Source organism: Passer montanus, unplaced genomic scaffold (assembly GCF_014805655.1).
Source record: "Passer montanus isolate IOZ18808 unplaced genomic scaffold, ASM1480565v1 scaffold26, whole genome shotgun sequence".
NCBI classification, from domain to species: Eukaryota; Metazoa; Chordata; class Aves; order Passeriformes; family Passeridae; genus Passer; species Passer montanus.
In genome coordinates, this window is record NW_024367261.1 from 2,750,385 (window position 1) to 2,771,356 (window position 20,972).

Below are 20,972 nucleotides of genomic sequence, written 5' to 3' on the forward strand. Positions count from 1 at the left end.
TTATTTTGAGAAATGCATCTGCCCTTTCAAAAGCTTTGAATCACGGTCATCTCACACACTGAGCTGCTGTTTAAACAAAAGCCACCCACTTTTTGTAATGCTACAAAGCAGAGAAAAACAATGAACTGAGGGATAGGTAGTTGATACATAGCTATCCTTTTCATGCCAACACTTCCAGCAACGCTCCAGCGTAAATCAGGTGCCTCATTGGAGAGAAATTTGGCAGCCTAAAAAGAAACAGCAGCAACTCAAGGGTGTTTCTGAACCAAACGTATAAAACCAGTCTCACATACTGTAAAATCTTACCTGGTGTTTTTAACCCTTGGACTTCCATGGGTTTTTTTTCATTTTCTCAAAACAAAGGAATGTGAGAGAGATGTCTGTTAAACTCCTTTACTCAGCCCAAGGGTTAATTACTCAGTTTTGTAGACATTTGAAAATATTATGCTACCTCTAATGGCCAAATTGATAGAAGCTTGTTTCAGGTTCACTTTATGTCATTATGGCAGATTAAATTAACTAATCATAAATTATGCTGGCTAAAGTACATCTGCTACTCACTAAACCTGCAGACAGAAGGGAAGACTTTTTCTACTGAATAAGAAGTAAATGCCATGCACAAAATTAAAGACTTTTACAAACCAACAAACATACGTTCAAGCAACACAAGCTGGAAGCATCCCAAAGTCAGCAGCAACAGATTCTGAGGACCATGGCAGCAGTCTAACAATGAACATGTAGCTGCTGTGGAAAAGCATCAACACTGCAATGCTGCAGGGGTATACCCATGGATCAAAGAGTAAAGAGGTCCATTAAAGAATAAAGAAGATCAATTAAACAAGAATTAGCATGCTCACATTATTGCTAGAGGTCTTGGAATACAATATGACTGTAGTGGGTTGACTGTGGCTAGATGCCAGGTACCCACCAAAGCCCTCTGTCACTCCCCTCTGCAGAAGGACAAGGGAGGGAAAATGTAATGAAGGGTTCATGGGTTGAGATAAGGGCTGGGAGAGACTGCTCACTAAAAATCATCACTGTGAAAACAGGCTAGAATTAGAAATGTTAATTGAATTTATTACTAACAAAATCAGGGCAGGATAATGAGAAAAAAAAGGCCTTAAAAACACCTTCTTTCCAGCCCTCCCTCCTTCCCAGCTCTACCAACCCCTCACAACAGCCCAGCAGACTGGGAATGGAGGCTACTGTCAGACCATCACTGGTTGTTCCTGCCACTGCTCAGGAAGAGGAGCCCTTCCCCCTGCTCCAGCTTGAGGTCCCTCCCATGGGAGACAGTTCTCCATGAACTTCAGCATGAATTCATCTCATGGCAGTAGTTATGCACAAACTGCTCCAGTGCCATTCTTTCAGGCAACGTGGTCCATCAAGGACAAGCTGCTGCAGTGTGAGTCCCCCACAGGATCACAAGTCCTACCAGGATACCTGTTCCAGCATACGTTCCTCTCCACAGGTCTGCAGGTCCCACCAGCATGAGCTTCCCATAGGACCACAGTGTCCTCTCAGGCATCTGCTCTGGTGTGGGCTCCTCCACGGGCTGCAGGTGGATCTCAGCATCCCCATGGTCCTCCATGGGCTGCAGGGGCACAGCTGCTTCACCACAGTCTGCACCATGGGCTGCAGGGGAATCTCTGTTCCACCACGTCCTCCCCTCCTTCTCCACTGACCTTGGCTGGTGTCTGCAGGGCTGCTCCTCTCACATATTCTCACTCTGCTCTTTCCTGGCCACAATTACAACTGTGCAATAGCTTGCCTGCCTTTTTTTTTCTATTCAAATATGTTATCGCAGTGGTGTTACCACCATTTCTAATTGTCCCAGCCTTGGCCAGTGTTTGTCCATCTCAAAGCCACCAGGGAATGGTGCTGATAGACATGGGGGAAGCTTCTGGCAGCTTCTCACAAAAGTCATCCCCGTAGCTGCCCCCGCCATTACCAAAATCTGTCCACACTAACTCAATACAATGCCATGGTGTTTGCAGTCTCTACTTCCAATGTCAGCTCTTCTATTTTCTGTTGAGAGGGGCTAAATACACAATTTCTGTAGTCTTTTAAGAAAGAGATGGATGTATGGATCACTGATCTAGAAGACAACACAGATTTTATAGGGATCCTCTTCTTACTCTCTGTATTGCAGAATGCAGATGTGACAGCTAGTACTGTGTCAGTGGGACTAAATTCCTTAGCAGGACAGGAAAAGCTGAAGTTAGAGATGTGTGAGAGGAATGGATAGAAAACACAGGCACTCAAGACCTCTTGCAAAGTAAAGAATGAGTCCTTCTCTGAAAACTCATGGTAGACCAGCTCAATCAATCCCACTAAATGAGGATTTCTTTTGGACTAATATAAGGAAGAAAAGCACTGCTGTATTGTATTACATGCAAATTCACGTATGTAGCTGTCAGTTAAAAATCAGAATGTAGTTTTGAGGTGACCAGATACATTGTTTCTGTATAGGAAACAAACTCTGCTGAACACCTCCAAAAAGATTCCAAGTAAGATGATCAGCCATGTGACCATGTTTAGAGGGAGGGTAAACAAAGTTTTGACACAGCTATTGTGTTCCTTCAGGTCCCACAGAGCCTTATGAAGCTTTGGGGGCATCTGAATTCCGCAAACATAGTTAAAGTACAAATTCTCAACATATTATAATCTTCTGGAAAGGTGCAGCACTTTCTCTTCACCTATTCCCAGGTATATTCTCCATCCATCCCTTGAGGCAGATGAGGTTCTTAGTACCATCTGAGTCTTTTTCCCTCACAGTTCCCTTCCATTTCACATTCTCTGAACAGTATTACCCATACCACCTTCTATGCATGATGCATACAGCTATAAAAAAGTCACAAGGAATGAAATATAGCAACAGGATTTAGAGGAAAGCAGTAAGAAAGAGAATTGTGTCCCTCACAATCATGCAGAAGGCAATGATAAGGTTTAGTCCTGCAGTGGGGAAAAAAAAATCTAAAAACTTTCCCTGAAAATAAAAGAAAGCTTAGATCACCATCAGTCACTGGATAACCTATTTTAAGCCCATCAGAGCCAGTGCGCTGTTCTCATGTTGCTAATTAAAAATGATAGATTCATCAATTAATCTCTCTTCCTGTCCTCTAGCCTTAGTATGAAATTTTTCAAAGGGACAAATGGTCATTAGGTGCCCACAAGTATCATTTCAGCCCTGCAAACTTGTGCCTTTGTCAACATGAACCAGAACCTGTCTCTTTATGCCATAAATGTCAAAAAGAAAACCTTAGCATGCTCTGCCACCCTGACAAACATAACAGATTTATAATGGGGAAATAATCTTGTCCTCTGTACAATGAACATTGCTACATAAATCCTCCCTGGGCTCCAATTCGAACTTGCTCACTGATGAATAAGCCTCTGTTAAATGTGGCAGAGAGAGATGTCCTAGACTTAGTCTCTTGATTGAAACTCAATTGCAATATTACTACACAGCAGTCAGAGATCCTCCACTATTTAGGAAAGAAGCCATGAAAGCAATCTATTTTTATTCACATTGAAATGGAGACAAAGATAAAGGTCCTGCTGTTAGCTTAGTAAAGTGCCAGTCACATAAAGCATGCCAATGACAATGGTTATCCTTTCCTCTTTCAATATAAGTATCGCCAGGCAGAGAAATAGAATTGGGGTGTACAAGGTTAACAAGCCAGCATCATGTTATGAAGCAAGTGATAAAATTGTCTTATAGTTCTTAACTCTGACCTGTTCCAGTGAAAAGCTGCCAAGCAGAATTATGTCATCCTGAACATCTCTCTCAAACTGTTCGATATATGAAGGGATCTCTTCATCTTCAAGCTCTCTGTGAAGGTCACATGCCTTACTGGAGCTGACAGGCATTACAGCGTCCGGAAAATCTTCACTGACGACATGGGCTGCTTGAAACAGAAGTGGCAGACTGTCTCTTAGCAAATGGGAGTTCATTCACTGGTTACTACCTTCTCAGTTAGTATGTTTGGCCCACCAACACTTAAAGTATGAAACAGCATCACTAACACAATTGACAGGCGCCAAGTGCCAGTACCAGGAAAACTGTCCTTGAGTGCAACATCTGAATTCAGGTACAAATTTAGCATGTGCAGCTTGTTCCTTAGGTACTTTTTTAAAGGCATGATCTACATTTCCGCTGGCACTTTACTCACCTGTTAATCTTAGAGGGATTGGGATTTGGAACAACTTTGGCATACCTTCCTGAGGAAGAGGAGTAATAACTGCATTTGAATGGGAGTTTTAGGTGAAGCAACATCAAGGATTTCATCTTCCTTTCAACTCACCCCAAATGATTAGATTCCTTTCCCTAGGTGAATGCATGCAGCTCCTGCCTAATTAATTGGGTCTAGTTCTGCTCTCACCCACAGCATTCCCCTGATTTCACTGCAGTGACATATGCAGAACCAAAGAGTACATGCACCACATAAATAAAAATAAATCTCATTCATAAAGTCGCCTTAAAGAGAAACTTTGTCTTTTTTCAGTTTAATTGATAATGCTATGTTTAAAAAAAAATTAGATCGCCTCATTGATAGCTGCTATAGTACTAATACTAGTTTGGATCATAAATAATGATAACTATTTTTGCTCATCTCCACATTAGGATCACTCAAAAATAACAGATATCAGATTGCCCACCTCTATCTGTCTAGCTTCATATTTCTGTGTGTAGGCTTTTATAGTTTTCTGTGCCTATCTTTTAAAGAAATTGCCATATCTAGTTATTTCCTTCTCTTTGGCCATCCTACAACATGAAAGCAGTTAAAAGAGAGGTTTTTTCTCTCAGTCTCCTTTGAAGTCTTTCATTCTCTAATGAAGACCAGAAAAGGAAAGATAAAACTAAGGCTATTAACATTTCCAGTTTTGCTCAGTGCTCATTGTTTAATGACTTTAATTGTTAAGCCTCCCGAGTACTTAAATCACCTCGGTGCCACCAACACACAGGAAGTAGGGTGGGTTTTCTATTTAATTACAACAGGATACAATACAAAATCATGTTGGGGGAAATGTACAGTAGATATAAACAACCCAAACCATTACCTTAGGGTACACATCTCTTCATGTAGCACTTTACAAACCTAATGAAAAGTGATTTGACCTACAACTATTAACTGCAAAAACAAAACAATATTTACATTTAAATTTACTGTAACATTAAGGGTTTGGCTGGGAGAGAGAAAACCCAGGAAGCACAGGAAAAAGAAACATTGCCAAAAGCAGAAGATGGAGCATCTCTTGTTCCCCTTGATGCTGTGTTGTACACAACAGGCCATATGCTCAGCTGGTATAAATCAGCTGCTTTACTGCTTTCACAGGAGCACTGCAAGTTTACATCCTGGGAAGTCAGTGTATTCAGGGTAGAGCAATAGTCAAAAAGGAAATAAAACCATTTGGTTCAGAAAGATAAACATGAAGCAATTCATCAAAATATACATTTCTTTTTTGTGTTTCTTATTTTTGTGAGGAATCATATCAAGTGAACTCAATTTTGGTGGAAGACACTGGACTCATTAGCATAAATTTTGTCCAAAAAGAGCAAAAGAAGAGAGCATTTTCAAAAGCCTTTTCAAGGAAAGCAACTCTGAAAAATAAAGTAATAAATTACAGTTTAGATTTGAAAAATATTTGATTAAAATATACATATGCTCATTTAAGCACAGTTGCTCATTTGCCTGCATCGGAAACAAGGAGAGAACAGGGTTAGTCCAGCTGATCTGCTCCTTCCATAGTGTCTTTGCAAAGAAACTTCTCAAATTTGGTCAGCATCAGGTTGGTCCTTGCTTGAACTGATCCACAGATTGGAGGACTGAGGTCATGACCCAGAGCAATACTTGACCTAAAGAAAAGCAACCAAATCTTTGCTCTACAAAAGTAGCCAGAGTTAAAATTGTACTACTTTGTACACAGAGGATAAAAGGGCTGAACATTTATTAATGGATTGACAAACTAATTTAAAACTTGCTGCTTGAAGTTGTTAGCATGGGCATGAAAAGTTTTCATTGCTTTGGGTGTACCTAACCCTGAGAGTCATGTTTTTCTTGTAGTTTAAATCACTTCAGCACCGGCTGTACTTGCAGATGCTGGACTGTAATTAAAACAATCTCTCCAGTATTAGCTTGACTGCTTGTGACTTCATTTACTTCTATATTTGTCCATCAGATAGCAGCAGTTTATATACTGAGATGATAATTTAAAGGGTATATTCAGCAGCAGACTATATCTCAGGGTGGGTTTGATGCATAAAGCTGCAACAAACTCCATATGGAAAAATAATTTTGGCTACCTGGTCTAGAAAACCGTGCACAAATTGTATCTAAAAAAGTTCAGTGCTGAAGGCTCATGCACCAAGTTCAGACAACTAAACTAATGCAAAACTTGGCACTTCAATTTTTTAGTTCTTGCCAAAGAACAATACAATAGAAATTACTTTTTATGGCATTCATGTATCATGATTTAAAATGTTAATGGATCACAACTGTATATTGACAAGTATGCAAAGTAAAAATATGTAGTCCATATCTTTAAAAACAAACAACCAATGTTGCCTTGTAAGTTGCCTTATAATATGAAATAACACATACCACGAGAGTGACCAACAGGTTACTCAGCCACAAAATGCTTTAAATATACAATTATATAAATTCTGAACCATGTTCTTTCCTTTGGGGATCATCTATTAATTAGGAATGTATGACTACGTGATTTTTCAGCTCAGTGGCCAAATGAAGAAACGAAGCAGTTCTGTAAGAGTGGAACCAAATGAATCCTAGCTTTCTATGGTTTTTCTGATGCTAATAAGGGTCAAATTCCCATATTAGCTTTTCCCTCGGTGGAGACATTAATAATGCTTGTCTGCTCTGCTCAACTGCCCACTTCCATAAAACTGGTAGGGAAGTCATACCTGTGCGACTTGCTCCCTGTTAAAAAAAGAAATAGTTGGAAGTGACCAACTAGTTCAAATACTGGGAGGGAAAAACACAGGCAGAAATAAATACACCCTGATACATGCACAGAGGTGAAAACTGCACAAGCTTCACGTCCCCAGGAGAATCTCTGTTTTCTGGATTTGCTTCACCCAAGCAAAGAAAAGTAATAAATTCAGCTAGAACAGAGTGCAGCTTCACTCACAGGACTAGCTCTGATACCCATCACGGCACTTTTAAGAAATAAAAGCACTGAGGCACAGCTTGAGACACAGGACAGCAGTGGCCTGCAGTGCGTCCCCCATTTGCTGCCCTCACGCCAGCACAGGGGGCTCTGATGTGCACATGGAGAGTGAGACACTCATGCTGATACATTTTCTTGTACCAGAATTGACATTAACATAGAACAATTGAGATCTTGCTAATAAGTTAAAGATTTTTGCTTAAAGTGTCTGCATGAATTTAGTTGTGATGGTTGCACTTTTTTCTCCTTGCATTTAAAATGAGATAAAACAGGTTTCAAAGACGTTACTGATATGACCAGTGCCAGTTCAAGAGATTTCGCAACTGTAGGCAAATGAAAACATTTGCTTCCTCTAGAACAAAGTTGCTTATAAACTAAATAGTCATAAAACAAGTTGCAGCTCCTGGAGCTCCAGTGCCGCAGGCAGCCGCCGGCTCTGTCTCTCTGACAGAGTAGGCCCGTGTATTGCTGAAATACAAGAGGAAGCCTCGCACAGATACAAAGGACACAAAATAATTTTGTACAAAAGACATCTGCTAAGAAAGGAGGAGGTGCATAAGCAAAAAATACATGGACAGCTCTGAGCTGGGCTTGTACAAATGTCGCTTCTCCTGGGATGAACCAGAGGTGAGCAGCAGACATGGGCCTTGTGTAAAGACTGAGATGGTAAATGTCTCGTGAATCAACCAGGTTTTAAGTAATGCCTTAAATGCCTTAAAAATGAGTGAAATCAAAGTAAGGCTGTTCACTTAAAGTGAAGAAATCTCATATACTTAATTGTTTTTACTGCAAATGGAGCATGAATTTGTATTTTCCAACAAAGGCACAGAAAACACTTTCTCACTCATCTGTTGGTGTAAACTCTTGTATAGATAACCTGGAACAGTGTGACATGACCTGTGGATCAGACAAATTGCCTACCCATTTATCAGCTTAAATAAGGATTTCTATTTCTAGATTTGAGCACATAAGCAGTGATATATCCAGTCTTCTTTAGTAAGTGTGGAATTCAACATGCAGTGAAGCAATCTAGAGAAAGCACGCCACTTAAGTTACAGTTAAAACCACATAAACATGACACAAAACAAAAACATTTGGAGAAAAAGACCTTACAGAATTGCATTAAAATCATCATCCCTTTGACTTCTGAGTTCAAGGGGATGGATTACCCTCTCTCCTCGCCACATGCAGACTCAAAAGAGTTTTATTTTTCTTTATGCAATTGACTTTGTTATTTACCTTGGAAGTCCAGCATCTTGTTTTCTTCATCTAGAAGCTTCATCAGTTTAGAGTAAAGGACTTGCTCATCAAATTTCACAGGATCTTTAAAAAAACAACAGTGAAACAGCTATAGTTTCTTCCAGTAGTATTCAAGAAATACTATTTTAAATTGAAAGTAAAGATATAAAAACACAAAAGTTATGAAGCCCTTTGACACATGAAAATATAATTTTTACAGTGCTAGTTTCATAGCTCAGAATAAAATTACAGTCACTTGTTTGAAGCAAGACAATTCAAAATAAAAAATACAGTCATATACTTTTAAATGGTGGGCAATATAATATGTTGATCTGGACTGAAACTGGTTTATAAATTCTGCTAATACAGTCACTGAAATCACTGTTTATATTCAAATTTACCAGACTAATTCTTTTTGACTCTTAATGAAAATCAAAATACCCAATTTATTCTAACATGATTTTGGATCTTCATTAGAAATTTTACCTTGCTGTGCATGATACTAACACGTTATCTAGTATGCATAGTCATTACAACACTCTATGAATTTTGAATTTGTGGCTGGTTAGTCATTCAAATTTTCAGTAATATCTGCATATTTTAAAAAGCAGCAAAGGACATGTACACTTATCCTTTTCCATGAGACCTGAAAAAAAAATTACTTAAAGGTTCTACATTCAAGGGAGAAATGAGCAAATGGGACCATTTTGTCTCCAGATCTCCCAGACCCTGGCTTCTCTAAGTTGTCAGTGAAGACAGGCAGATAGAAGATCAAAGAAATGCATACAAGGCAGGTGGATTGAAGTACAGCTACATGCAGGCTTGGGTGGCTCTTTTTAAGTGCTCAATAGAATCTCAAAGAATAAATTCCTTTTTCCTATTTCTCAAAGGATAAATTTCTTTTCAGAGGCAAGTTTTTCAGTTACACTGATCTTTCAAAGAGGGTAGTGGCTTCTGCAAAGCTCTCCTGAAAGTATAGAATCTTTTACATTTCTTGCAACATTGAAATGTTCCCTTGGCAAGAGGGCAGTAAATCCATAGTGGGACATTGTTTGCTCTTGGGGCATTATGAACTCATATAAATTTCCAGAACAAATCTAATTTATCAAATACAGGAAAGATAACTGCCAATATTTTCATTTTCAAAGAAAAACCCATTAAATAATAGTTAGTGGCTGAAGATTTGCTTTTCACCAGGTATTCTCTTTGGTCATTGAACCTGGATTCCTAAAGTTCTAAGAAAAGTGTAACTTCAATATGTGCCCTGGCTTCTTCATGTTTTTCTGGTTTCGACTCTTGGCCCTGAGAACCTGCTAGATGGAAAGAAGAGGTAAACCAGTATGGTTTCCAATCAAGGGATGACCATGCAGGACCAAGCTTTAGTTCTGACCCCCCTTTTTTAATCCATCCACTACATACCAATGTCCTTCTAGTAATTTAACACTTCTTCAAGGAAAAAAAAGCCAGACAGCAAGCCTGGTTTATAAGTATTGACAAATCAGACTGCTTAAGGCAGGAAGGCCCAGTTATCCCTGTTCATACAGAGCCAAGGTGCCCAGGACTATGTCCAGGAACCTTTTCAATATCTGCAAGGTAAATGTTTTGCTCTTGGCAGAGGTATTGGTAAATATAGCATTATAACTGCTCTACAGAGGTCCACACAGCCAACGTGAGGCTGGTACTATTGCTATTTGACTTTTAATAAGCAAGAGTTATCCCAATATTTGAGCAGCATTTTTGCCAGGGAGAAAAAGGAGGACCACCAAAAGAGCTCTTCACACATGGACCTCAGGTTTAGTATGATGTGCAGTTGACTAAAACCATCTCTCCACTCCAAGCCCTGGAAGCTGATGGACTAAAAGCCTGTTCCAAATTCTAAAATAAATAAACCCGCACCATACAATACAAAATCAGCATTTATTGTTATCACTCAGCCTCTTCAACACAGTCAAGAGAACATTTCCTCCCAATGAGGACTGTATTTCCATATATCCCTTATGTCACCGCTCTGTTGTTATATGATTTCAGGCATACATGCACAGATACATAAATCTAATCTGCTTTTCATTCTCTGGTTATGAAGCAGATCATGACTCATAAAGCCTTTTCATAAGATGAACAAAGGCAGGACCAACAGGAAAAAGGTCTTTCCTTTAAAAACTCTGAGCCAGAAGTTGACTTCCAAGGTATTACACTACTATCCTACAAAATGAATGGGGAAATTATTTGGATTAGATATAATTCAACCTTGATCAACCTTGATTTTTTTTTCACCAGACCACAGAAATTCAAGTCAGTTATATGCAATAGAGCCTGCTTTTTTCACACATGTTTTTGTCTCAAAAGTTTAAAATCTCCATGTGTGCTCAGAGTTTCTCATGACTTTTAGAAGTGAGCAACTTTGAGACACAATAGATAACTTTTTTTAGATAGGACAGCTGTGCACTTAGAGAGTCTCTGCAGTACATATAAGCACAGGCTGTAGAGAAGCAAAGGGTAACAAGGTAACACAGGACAGCTGTACATATAAGCACAGGCTGTAGAGAAGCAAAGGGCTAGCAAGGTAACACAGGAGAGCTGGCTCTTGCGTGCTTTCGGCTTGTTAGTGCTTAACAACAGGAGCCGGGCCAAAGCACTCTGTGCATAGCTAAGCACTTCATTACCATGATGATGTTCTTACTTAAGTCCATGCAAATTCAGGCAGGCCCGTTCCCACCCTTTTTATCTAAAAGCCGTGACAGCAGAGGAGAGTTTCCTCTGCTAGACAATACCTCCTGGTTAATCTCTCTCATACCTATGCATAACTTCTGTTCTTCCAGCTCTGCAGAGCCACACCCTCCCACTGGCTGCTATCGCCCACAGAGACCAAAGCTAAATACCTCGCCTAAACTGGCAAAAAAGAAAACCAAAAAAGCCTCCTCGCGCACTTTTACTAACTCTGGGGTTTCCTTCTGTTAGGCAAACACACATTCAACTCTGTAATAAAATTGCTCTCTGAGGAGGACTTTGGGAGCAGGATTGTGAAAAAGCTAGAGCTTAGCGCTCAGTTCTGGACTAACTTCATTAATTAAAAAGAACACGGTGTAGACAACGCTCTCGGAGCGTGCTTCATTTTGCTACAGTAGCACAGTGAATACAGAACAGCTTCATTTTTACCTGCCCATTAACTCACTGTCCTTGATCAAAGTCTGTGTATACTGCCTATCGTGTTCAGAGCAGTTAAGGCTTAGAATTTAAATGGTAAACCTCAATATTTAAATAGAACTGCATATGTGATCTCTGACACCTCATTTTCATGAATGGAAAAGAATATTCTGACACCAAAATTACATACTTAATTCTGCCTCACCTTCCTCACTGACCTCCATCCCACACTGCCTTGGGTTTATTTCCTCACCCATCAACGGGTCAAAGTAATTTCTGCTGTATTCATTTCCTGTGGAAAGCACATGAAGTAAGGGTCAGCGATTATTAGAAGCACATGAACTAAAATGTTAATTTTGAAATCGACACCAGCAAGCAAAGGGGCATTTTTTGCTACTTTACAAGCTTAATTTTTTTAACAAGTCCTCTAAGCCTACTGGTACTGCAATCATCTTGTGAAAGGTCAGAAGAGGTAATTCTGGAAACAAGTGCACTTTATGTTACTTTTTCTCAGGAACTAATGAAAAAAAATTCTCACATTTAGATGGCAGAAAGATAAGAAAAATTTTTATAAATACAGCATCTCCAATATAAGTCAAATTATCCTTGAAACACACCTTACTAGTGAATTTTCCATACTGCAAAGGAATCTGTATTTCACAGCTGACCTCTTCGATTTCAACAGTTTTAAATTTCACCACTGAGGTTTCAACATCTGGTGCATCTTTAATACTGTATTGAACCAGAGAAGTGTTTAATTACGGAGGAGATACCAGGATACTGCCTCATTAATCTGAACAGCAATTATGTTCAGTTGGAGTAGGTAACTAATCCAAGATTTTGATAGGATAAACCCACCCATATTAGTATTTGGCTATTTTAACAGCTACTTTTATCTGTTCTTTAGAAAAATAAACAAATTTACAAAAAAAATAATTTCTTAGAATTATCATAAAATAATACAGTATCTAGCTGCCTGGAAGAAGTGATGGTAAAAGCCAGAAGAATTTTCCTTACACAAGCAGGGAGGGAAGGCTTTTTCCTCAAAATATGTATTTTCTTCAGCAAAAGTGCTACACCCTATTAAAACTATCTACAGGTTCACTGCGTTTGGAAACACTGTAAATTGTTATTAAACAAGGGGAAAAGAAGTAAATTAATTAAGTCCATAACAAATGTTTTAATTTCTTGAATAGACAGGGATGCATATCCTGGAAAATGCAGAAAAGCTAAACGTATGAGGATACACTACGGTTGTCTACAGTGTATTTGTTTTAGGATCAAAAATAATCCAAGCAGCAGCTCCTTTTCAGAGACTAAATGAAACTTTGATATGAAACTAGGTTTAATTTATATTTCTGGACTGGCACATTCTGACTGTCAGTCTCTGTTCCTTCAATGTAGTAAGTACAAGAACTGAAAATTTGCTTTACCTTGAGGTCTCAATAAAGAAAAAATAAATGAGTTTCATTTTTGTTACTTTATCTGTCAACAACTACTAGGCTGGTATGAATCTTGGCAGTATGTAATCAAAGTCTTATGTACTGCAATAACAGAGCCATTCTACCTTATTCACTGTAATTGTTTTTCTCTAGCACAAAGCACCATGATGTTATATGAACACCCCTTCACATGTTGGTAAAATAATTCACCTATGTGCTAAAAAAGAAAATGATGATGCATTTCTTTATTCAATTACTTCATAGCTGTAATTGTAAATTGCTGGAACGTGTTTTGCACCCATACAAACAATACTCGGTTATGGCATAGGGTTTTTGTACAATCTTACTATCACAATAACCTTTATTGAATTTTATTATCCCGTGTGAGTTTGGTGTGAAACTTTGAGGAGTAGACTTTTGGGCAACTCTTCTGGACAGAATAATTGGTATTTAGGAGGAAGTGTCATGTTATATTTATGTCTGCAAGGCATGGAAACCATTATTCAAAAAAAAAAGAGATACATTAGTGAATACATTAAATAGCTTGCTCTCTGGTGCTCTTCAAAAAAAAGAACAACCTCAACACTTTGAGGAGTATGAGATATTTTGTCCAGGGCTTTGGCTCTGTCAGAACCACACACAGCTGGTGACAGACAGTTATGCAGAAGGAAAAACAACCATCAGGCTTGATTGTTTCAGAGCAACATGAACACTTTAAAACTTACATAAGCAGAACAAGTGGTAAACAACAGAATCACCTCCTCACAGTGTTTTTACAGATAACAAGCCATTTTAAAATGCAGGACTCCACAGAAAACTTTAATTGAGGCTTTCAGAAGAGCTGAATCAATCAAACCTTAGGTCACTGCTCTGGATGGAGGATATTGCTGTTTGTGGGTTCCTTGGTTTTTTTCCCCCTCAGCTCAACACATACCTTGAGAAGTGGTGTGACCAGGAGCTCTGGGTTCTGGGCAGGTCCTAAAATTATTCAGGGGCAGTAAGATTTGCTTTAGTTTTAAAATACAAAATTATCAATTTTAGTCAACATAACACACTGCCCAAGGCATTTTGCTAATAACATTTTGTGAGCATGTGAACAGATTACAAATCATTTCACATTTGCTTTTGGAAATATTTGAAAGTGTATAACATATAAATTAACAGTCCACTAAGGAATTCACATTGCTCTGCTTTGTGATATAAACACAGTAAATGTTCATACACATCTTGCTTTTAGGTAATTTGAACGGCACCATATAGGTTGGTGCTTTCAACAGGGCAAGTTACTTTGACAACCTGCTCCCAGAAAGACCTGGCTAACTTTAGAAACTTGGGTACTTGCTTTGATCCAGAGATCCCCTCAAACCCATTAGCTCAATTTGAAGTGCAGTTCACCCCTCAAAATTGTGTTATTTCATGTGGAAAACACGATGGATAATTCAGGAAATCAGAATTTAAATGCAAATCACAAATTATCTATACATTAAAATAAAAGAGGAAAGAAGGGTGTTGGCACAACAGTGACCATATGGGAATTTATGCAGTTTAATTAAAGCAAGAGGAGTTGCTAATAAAATTAGCATAATCCTTGGATACAGCCCATGGGACTGTACACGAATTACTAGGACTGGATGAAACTTAAAAGATGGCTTTTAAACTAAGATGTCTGTATTCAATTATGCCGTCTATGTCCTGAGAATACCACACAGGAAAGGCATGACTAAGCTGAATTTCTATGTTGTCCTCTACTCCACAGAGAGATCAGGTAGTCTGTATCAATTACACATGAAAGGTATACCACAGAACATGGAAAACAGGCAATTATTGAATTTATGTTGTATTTCTGATCTAGGTTTTTAGTTTAATGAAAGCACAGACAAAACTCTGTTGGATTTGTTAAGTGCCTCCCGATCTAAGTAAAAATTAAGGAATTATCAATAGCCAGATGAATGACTACTAAAAGCTTGAATAAACAGTTACTGGTGCTTTTTTTCAGAGTGAAGCTTTATTTTCAGGGTAGGAGAAAAAAAATATGGCATAAGCCATCTTTCTTTACAAGACAGCATGCAGATTATGGTCTGCACAAACTTGCCATGGTAAGTAACAATCCCTTTTCAGACAGCAGCCTGGTCAACATGTGCCTACCGATGACTTGGGAGAACATTACTGGGCATTACTAAGGCAACTCCTAGAAGACTTTTGCATCAGATAGAAGAAGACAGAGGCATTTTGGAAAGATGAAAATCCAGCTTGAGACAGCATTTTGACCCAAAGTGCTTTTGAAACATAGTGGTGCAGCTGAGAATAGAAAAGAGTAGTCCTCCTTTCCCACACCTGACTTAAAGCATTGATTTCAGCTGCAATTCCTATTAGCGAACATCATAGCAAATACTCACATTCTCCATTCAACAGAACTGGACTTATTTCCCTGGGGATACTTTTCATTTTACTTAGCAGACAAGGCCCTTTGGGCAGCCCAGACTGAATGCTCTGTGATAATGTATTTCCCCACTTCTTTATGAGAGCCAAAGCAGTGTCCTGGGGTCAGACTTGAGTATCCTCAAACAAAAAGTGACCTCCTCAATTTGGCCAGGAAGAACCAAGACTTGGGATCAGAAGGAAGGGAAAGGGTCCCAAATTCAGCATTTCCAGCTACTTCACTCACCCTTCCTCGAGTTGTGATGGGCTATGTGTGTAGCACTCCCACCCACCTGTTTTCATGATTCAGTACCTACATTGATAAAGTTTGATATCTACGAGTTGCTTATTTGAGCCTTTTATTCTACTGTGTACTTTGAAAAAATCTATAAAGAGCTCTAAAAAATAATTCAAAAGTATTAAAGAATAAGAGAGGAGAAAGAAGACTTTCACCTTAAAAAGAATCTCACAGAATACAGAACCAAAGAAAAATCATCAGTGAAAACTGCATAAATAGTAGGAGTTCCTGCACAGTGAAAAACTGCATCAGTTTCCAGTGAATTTATAAGTTCTTAATTCATACAGGCAGTGACTTAAAAGTGGAAAATAATGTAGGAAAATTTGAAGCTTTCACAAGAAAAAAATCTGCGATTTTACTCCAAAAGTTTGTATTGCTAGAATTATCATATTGAAATGTTATGAAGATGCTAAGAATAAAACTACAGTCTTGTAGAACATTGTGAAATAATATGGAGTCCATAAAACAGTGTTTACTTTCTATTCTCATTTTTTCAAGGAAAAAAAATAATTAACATTAGTCAGAAGCTATACTTTTAGTTTGTACTCTTAATTATTATTACTGACCCAGGATATTGGTCACATTTACCTCAGCTCTTGTCCATTTGAGATATACATATCTAACAGTATTTTCTATATTATATGTATAGATAAATATTTTCTATGTAGATCTAAAATAAGATTCCTGGGGGTGCAAGTTTATTCCAGAGTATCAAATATATGGAAGAGTGGTAGGGATTTTTACACAGAGCTTTTAATTTTCATTAATATTATTCAATGAAAAATTGCATGTTAATGGCACGTCCATACTGAAGAGCATTTCGCCAGTGACTGGACAGCGGATTTTATCTTGAAAAGAGCTCGCTAAACACTAGATGACTTCCCAAGTTTTAAAAAAATATTGTAAAAGTATCACATGTCATTCTCCTTACCCTCAGCAGACCCCGTAGGTAATGAGGAAATCAGACACCTGTGTCTTATGTTCATATTGCAAGCCTTGGATAAAGTCACTTGTCAGCTTTGACAGGACACTGGCAAAGGGGCTGTTCCTGAGCCTGAGCTGTGCAGATCGTGCTGCACCTGCCCTGACCCTTGAAAAGCACCACATTGTACTCATGGCACCCACAATTTTTTACTCCCAGCTCCAGTCCTGCAAGACTTACCACCTTCTCTGCTGTTTAAGCAAAGATGCAGCATGGAAATTAGTTCTTTTTCCCCTTTTTCTTTTCCTGCAGGCAACAGAGGGCTCTGTGCCAAGGGATGCCAGTGTGAGACCTGCTGCTTTTCCTGGGGAACGCTGTTGGTTGAGGGCATGAAAAAAAGATTTACTGATGATGATGATGATGGAATTCTTTTAGGAACAGTGTTAGATAATGTGACTCATGTCAATGGGGAAAATGGATACTGAGTTCTCCCAGGCTGACAGGCTTGGCTGGTCCCACTCTATGGCAGTGGGGTAACTTGCCAAATTTGGGGGATCTGACAGCACTATTATGAAGCAAACAATTTCCAAGTGTAATAAATTAGCCTTAAAAATATATATTCCGTTGCATTCTGAAAAAGTGTTTTCCCAATTATAAAATGCATCCATTCTTCACAATTCTTCTCCCCCTACCTTTCACAAATTCAATTTTAGCACATTACTTAGATGAGTGGTGCGGTATCCCTGTTAAAATTGCATGCAATGGATCACGTTTTGCACACTACATTACACCTTGTGCCGTTCTGCTGATTTCAATTGGATTACACATTGTGTAATTCAACGCAAAATTACTTCCAATGACAACCCTTTTATTCCTATGCATACATGGTGATCCATCATGCCCTGCATACCAAGTTTGGCATTTCCATTTCAAAGTCCCTGTTGGAATCAGAAAGCATGGAACCACATACATAGAACTTGAGTTATTAGATATAAACTTTGCCATTGTTTAAGGAAAAAAATGTACGGTTTTGATTCATATTTCTGGTCCCATCTTTTATGCAAATCACTTTGTCCAACACAAATCAGCAGTGTTGCAAGCTCCCATTTCTTTCACACGCAGCACAAACGTGAATTTATAGCAGACGCCTATTTTTTCACCTGTATTTGCTATCTCTCCAATGGGTTTCTACCACTTTTTTGGAATAAAATTAGACCCTGTTCAAAAAGCGTCAGCCTCTAGCTCTCCAACTGAACTCAATACAGTTGCTCATACTTTTAGCAATTTGATATCCTACATGGCTCCTTCACAAAGCTTTTTTGTCTGTGTATTCCTACATCAAGGTCTTGCCTGGTTACTTTCTTGAGCAAGGAAGGCCTTATATTGTCCTGACATATTTGAAGAACTTTCGTCAGCAACTGTTCCTTAGCAAAGGCTTGTCTCTACTTTAGCTTTTGATAAGGAGCAAGGATGCTCTACTTTACAGTGGGATTTTCCCTGTAGGACATATGCAGCACTGTTTAGGTACACACAGCCTAGCCCTGCAGCTTGGAGGTGATGCAGCAGAGATCCACGCAGACGCTAATTTGCTCCCAGAAGCAGTATAGCCATGCTAAGGCCATTCTGTACCTGGGTTAATTAGAAGAATAGTTCCTGGTCTTCAATTGAAAAGGCTTTCTTTCCCTCCATTTTTTCTTTCCTTTTCTTTCCTCCCTCAGATGTTGTTAATCTCTGTGGGCAAATTTATTGGAGCATGATATGAGATGTTAACAGTGCCTGTTGCAGATAAAATGGTAGAATTAATTAGGGCTTCTTTATTTTAGGAGATAATCTAGTTTTGAAAAAAGATTTGTGTATTGGGGATAATAGGAAAAAAAATTAATACTCCTTGTCATCTGGAGACAATTTTAACCTGAATCATCAATATTTAGGGTCAGACTGCCTCAAACCATTTACAAGTGCACAACATACAGGAGAACACAATTAGCCTTTCCTTTATCTTCCTTGCAAAATCCACAGAGTATCACAGTCTCCAAAGGTGCCTGTGCAGCCACCAGCTACAAGGCAGGCCATGCACTGGGAGTATGCCCAAAAAGCCCCATCCCTGGATTCTGCAGCTTGCATGTGCGGTTGACACCACAGAGATTTATGTCAGATCACATTCTAATTTGACCTGACATCAATTCTCTCTGTATGGTTGGGCTGGAAATTTTACCTATCTTGTGGCAATGTGAGCAGTGCCATCCCACAGGGCTCTTCTAAGCACTAGCTAGACCAAATCTGTATATCACTGTGATGAACACTAAAAAGCACAAACTGGTATAAGGCATTTGGACTTTTTCTGATAAGAGCAGCTGAGGAAAAAAGTGTACTGAATGCTAAAATACAGTAACATCTGCTTTACAGGCCTACAAAAAATGCTAAGTGCAGTAGTCCTGTGTTCAGGGATTGCTTGTAACATACATCATCCATTTGAAGTTGAGCAATTGGCCTTGTCTTCTGCTGTCAGACAAAAACAGAATAATTCCTGGAAGTTTGGTGTTCCTGTCATGACAGTTTGCTGGAAGCTCTTTATTGGGCAGAGACTTTATCAAGCCAGCCTGAACTTTAGGACACTCTACAAAGTACTTTGTGTCTAAACGCCCCTGGAGAAAAGAGAAAAACTGATATTGTCTCACCTTGAGATCAAGTGTCTGACAAATGAGGATCTGGTTGACACAGGTTCTTGAAGATTTGGGTGATGTAACCCCTAATGTGTTTTTTTCCAGGGGAATTTATCTATTAGACCTTCTATTAGGATGGCCATCATGAAAATCTCTGCAATTCAATGTTTGATGAGGGGGAGAAAGGCAGAAGGGTTGGTTCGATTTAGCCATGAGGAAACTGAGTGTTTTAAGAAATAAAAAAAAACTGCAGTTTGGCAACTACAAGGCTGCTGCTAGATGAACTTAATTTCATAAGAAATATGTGAAAGAAATGAAGGTGATGGCAGCAATCAGCAAAAAGTTAGCACAGAATTCAGAAGAGAAAATAGGATAGAAACCAATTAGTTGGCTGAAAAATCAGGAGATTAATCTGGGTAAATAGTCAGGCAGTTCGCCTGGGTCATTATAACATTTAACAACAATACCAGGACTTCACTGATGATGAAGAGCAAAGAGCAGAAAGAGTTACTCAGTGACCTAGTCCTGAACAACAGGCTACCAGTGATGATAAAATCTGGAATTTTGTCCATCATAGAAAATAGAACAGTGAAAGATACGGAATAGCCTAATGAAAAGAGGAACAGACTAAGGATCAGAACTTTTATTTCTTTTGAAGCTCTGCATGGTGACACCAGAGAAGGTCTCATGCTCTGCCCCAGTTTCCCCGTAAGCAAAGTACGCAGAAGCCTTGCACTTTGAGTCACAAGAATAGCCCCCACCAATCTAATTTGGAAAGTGAAAAACTCTCTGAAAAAAATTACCAAAAATTTTAATAAACTTCTTGCAAACAAGAATGAGTTCACAAAGTCTTCTTTCTAAAAGATATTATACTATGGGAGAAAAAAATGAAAAAGCATAAACATATATGTAAATTAAGTTCTTTGGGGGCAGATGCACACAATTTACAGTGTCTCAGGCCTTTCCACTTGCTATTCAATCTCCAGGTAAAGGTTGTTCTGTAGAGGAGCACCCTGTGCAGACAAATAGCCAAATTTCAGGAACAGGTTTTAAGGCTGTCTAGAACTTGCAGCTGACTACTCGCACTACTTCCCAGTATATGTAAGTATGGAGGTGTGCAAGAATACATCTCAAAGTAGGTGGAGGTTTTTCTAGAGAGCAACTCCCTCTGGCAATTGCTGACAGAGGAACAGCCTGTGACTCTGTTGCCAGGTGGAGGAAATGATAGCAACCCCTGTGGCTATTATTTGCTGCCATTAACAACATGAGCGATAGGTGGAAAGATAATGGAAAGGCAATGCCATCTCTCTGCCTTGCCTCCAACTGCTTAGCCTGAAAACCCAGCCTGATGTTTATATAGTGTTCTCAACCTGTAATCTGCTAAATCCTGAGATTAAATAATTTTGCTCAAGGTTATAACTGGTTTTAAGTTGCACAGTTTAACACCAAGCATTAGAATTGACAAATGCCATTCCCTATTGAGTAAGCAACTGAACTTAACCCTGGGGGCTGAGAGCTGGAAAAGCAGCCAACAGCTGTGAAGGGAGGTAACTCCAAAAAAGGAGAGCATTTTGTTAGCATCTGGGGAAGAAGAGGAGAAAAGGGAAAGGGAGCAGTGTAGAGCCTAAAACTTTTTTTTCACATGGGCTGTGCTG

The 20,972-nt window shown here is 38.9% G+C and overlaps 1 protein-coding gene across 1 annotated transcript in view; it reads right to left on the bottom strand.

Annotated features, from left to right (window-relative positions):
* LOC120503481 overlaps nucleotides 1-20,972 on the bottom strand; it is a 108,982-nt gene that overhangs the window by 75,090 nt on the left and 12,920 nt on the right. Inside the window, exons 5-7 of the mRNA XM_039711990.1 lie at nucleotides 11,780-11,866; nucleotides 8,431-8,514; nucleotides 3,739-3,908 (exon numbers count right to left, since the gene is read on the bottom strand). Coding sequence (XP_039567924.1) covers nucleotides 3,739-3,908; nucleotides 8,431-8,514; nucleotides 11,780-11,866 — 341 coding nt within the window. The remainder of the gene's footprint in view (nucleotides 1-3,738; nucleotides 3,909-8,430; nucleotides 8,515-11,779; nucleotides 11,867-20,972) is intronic.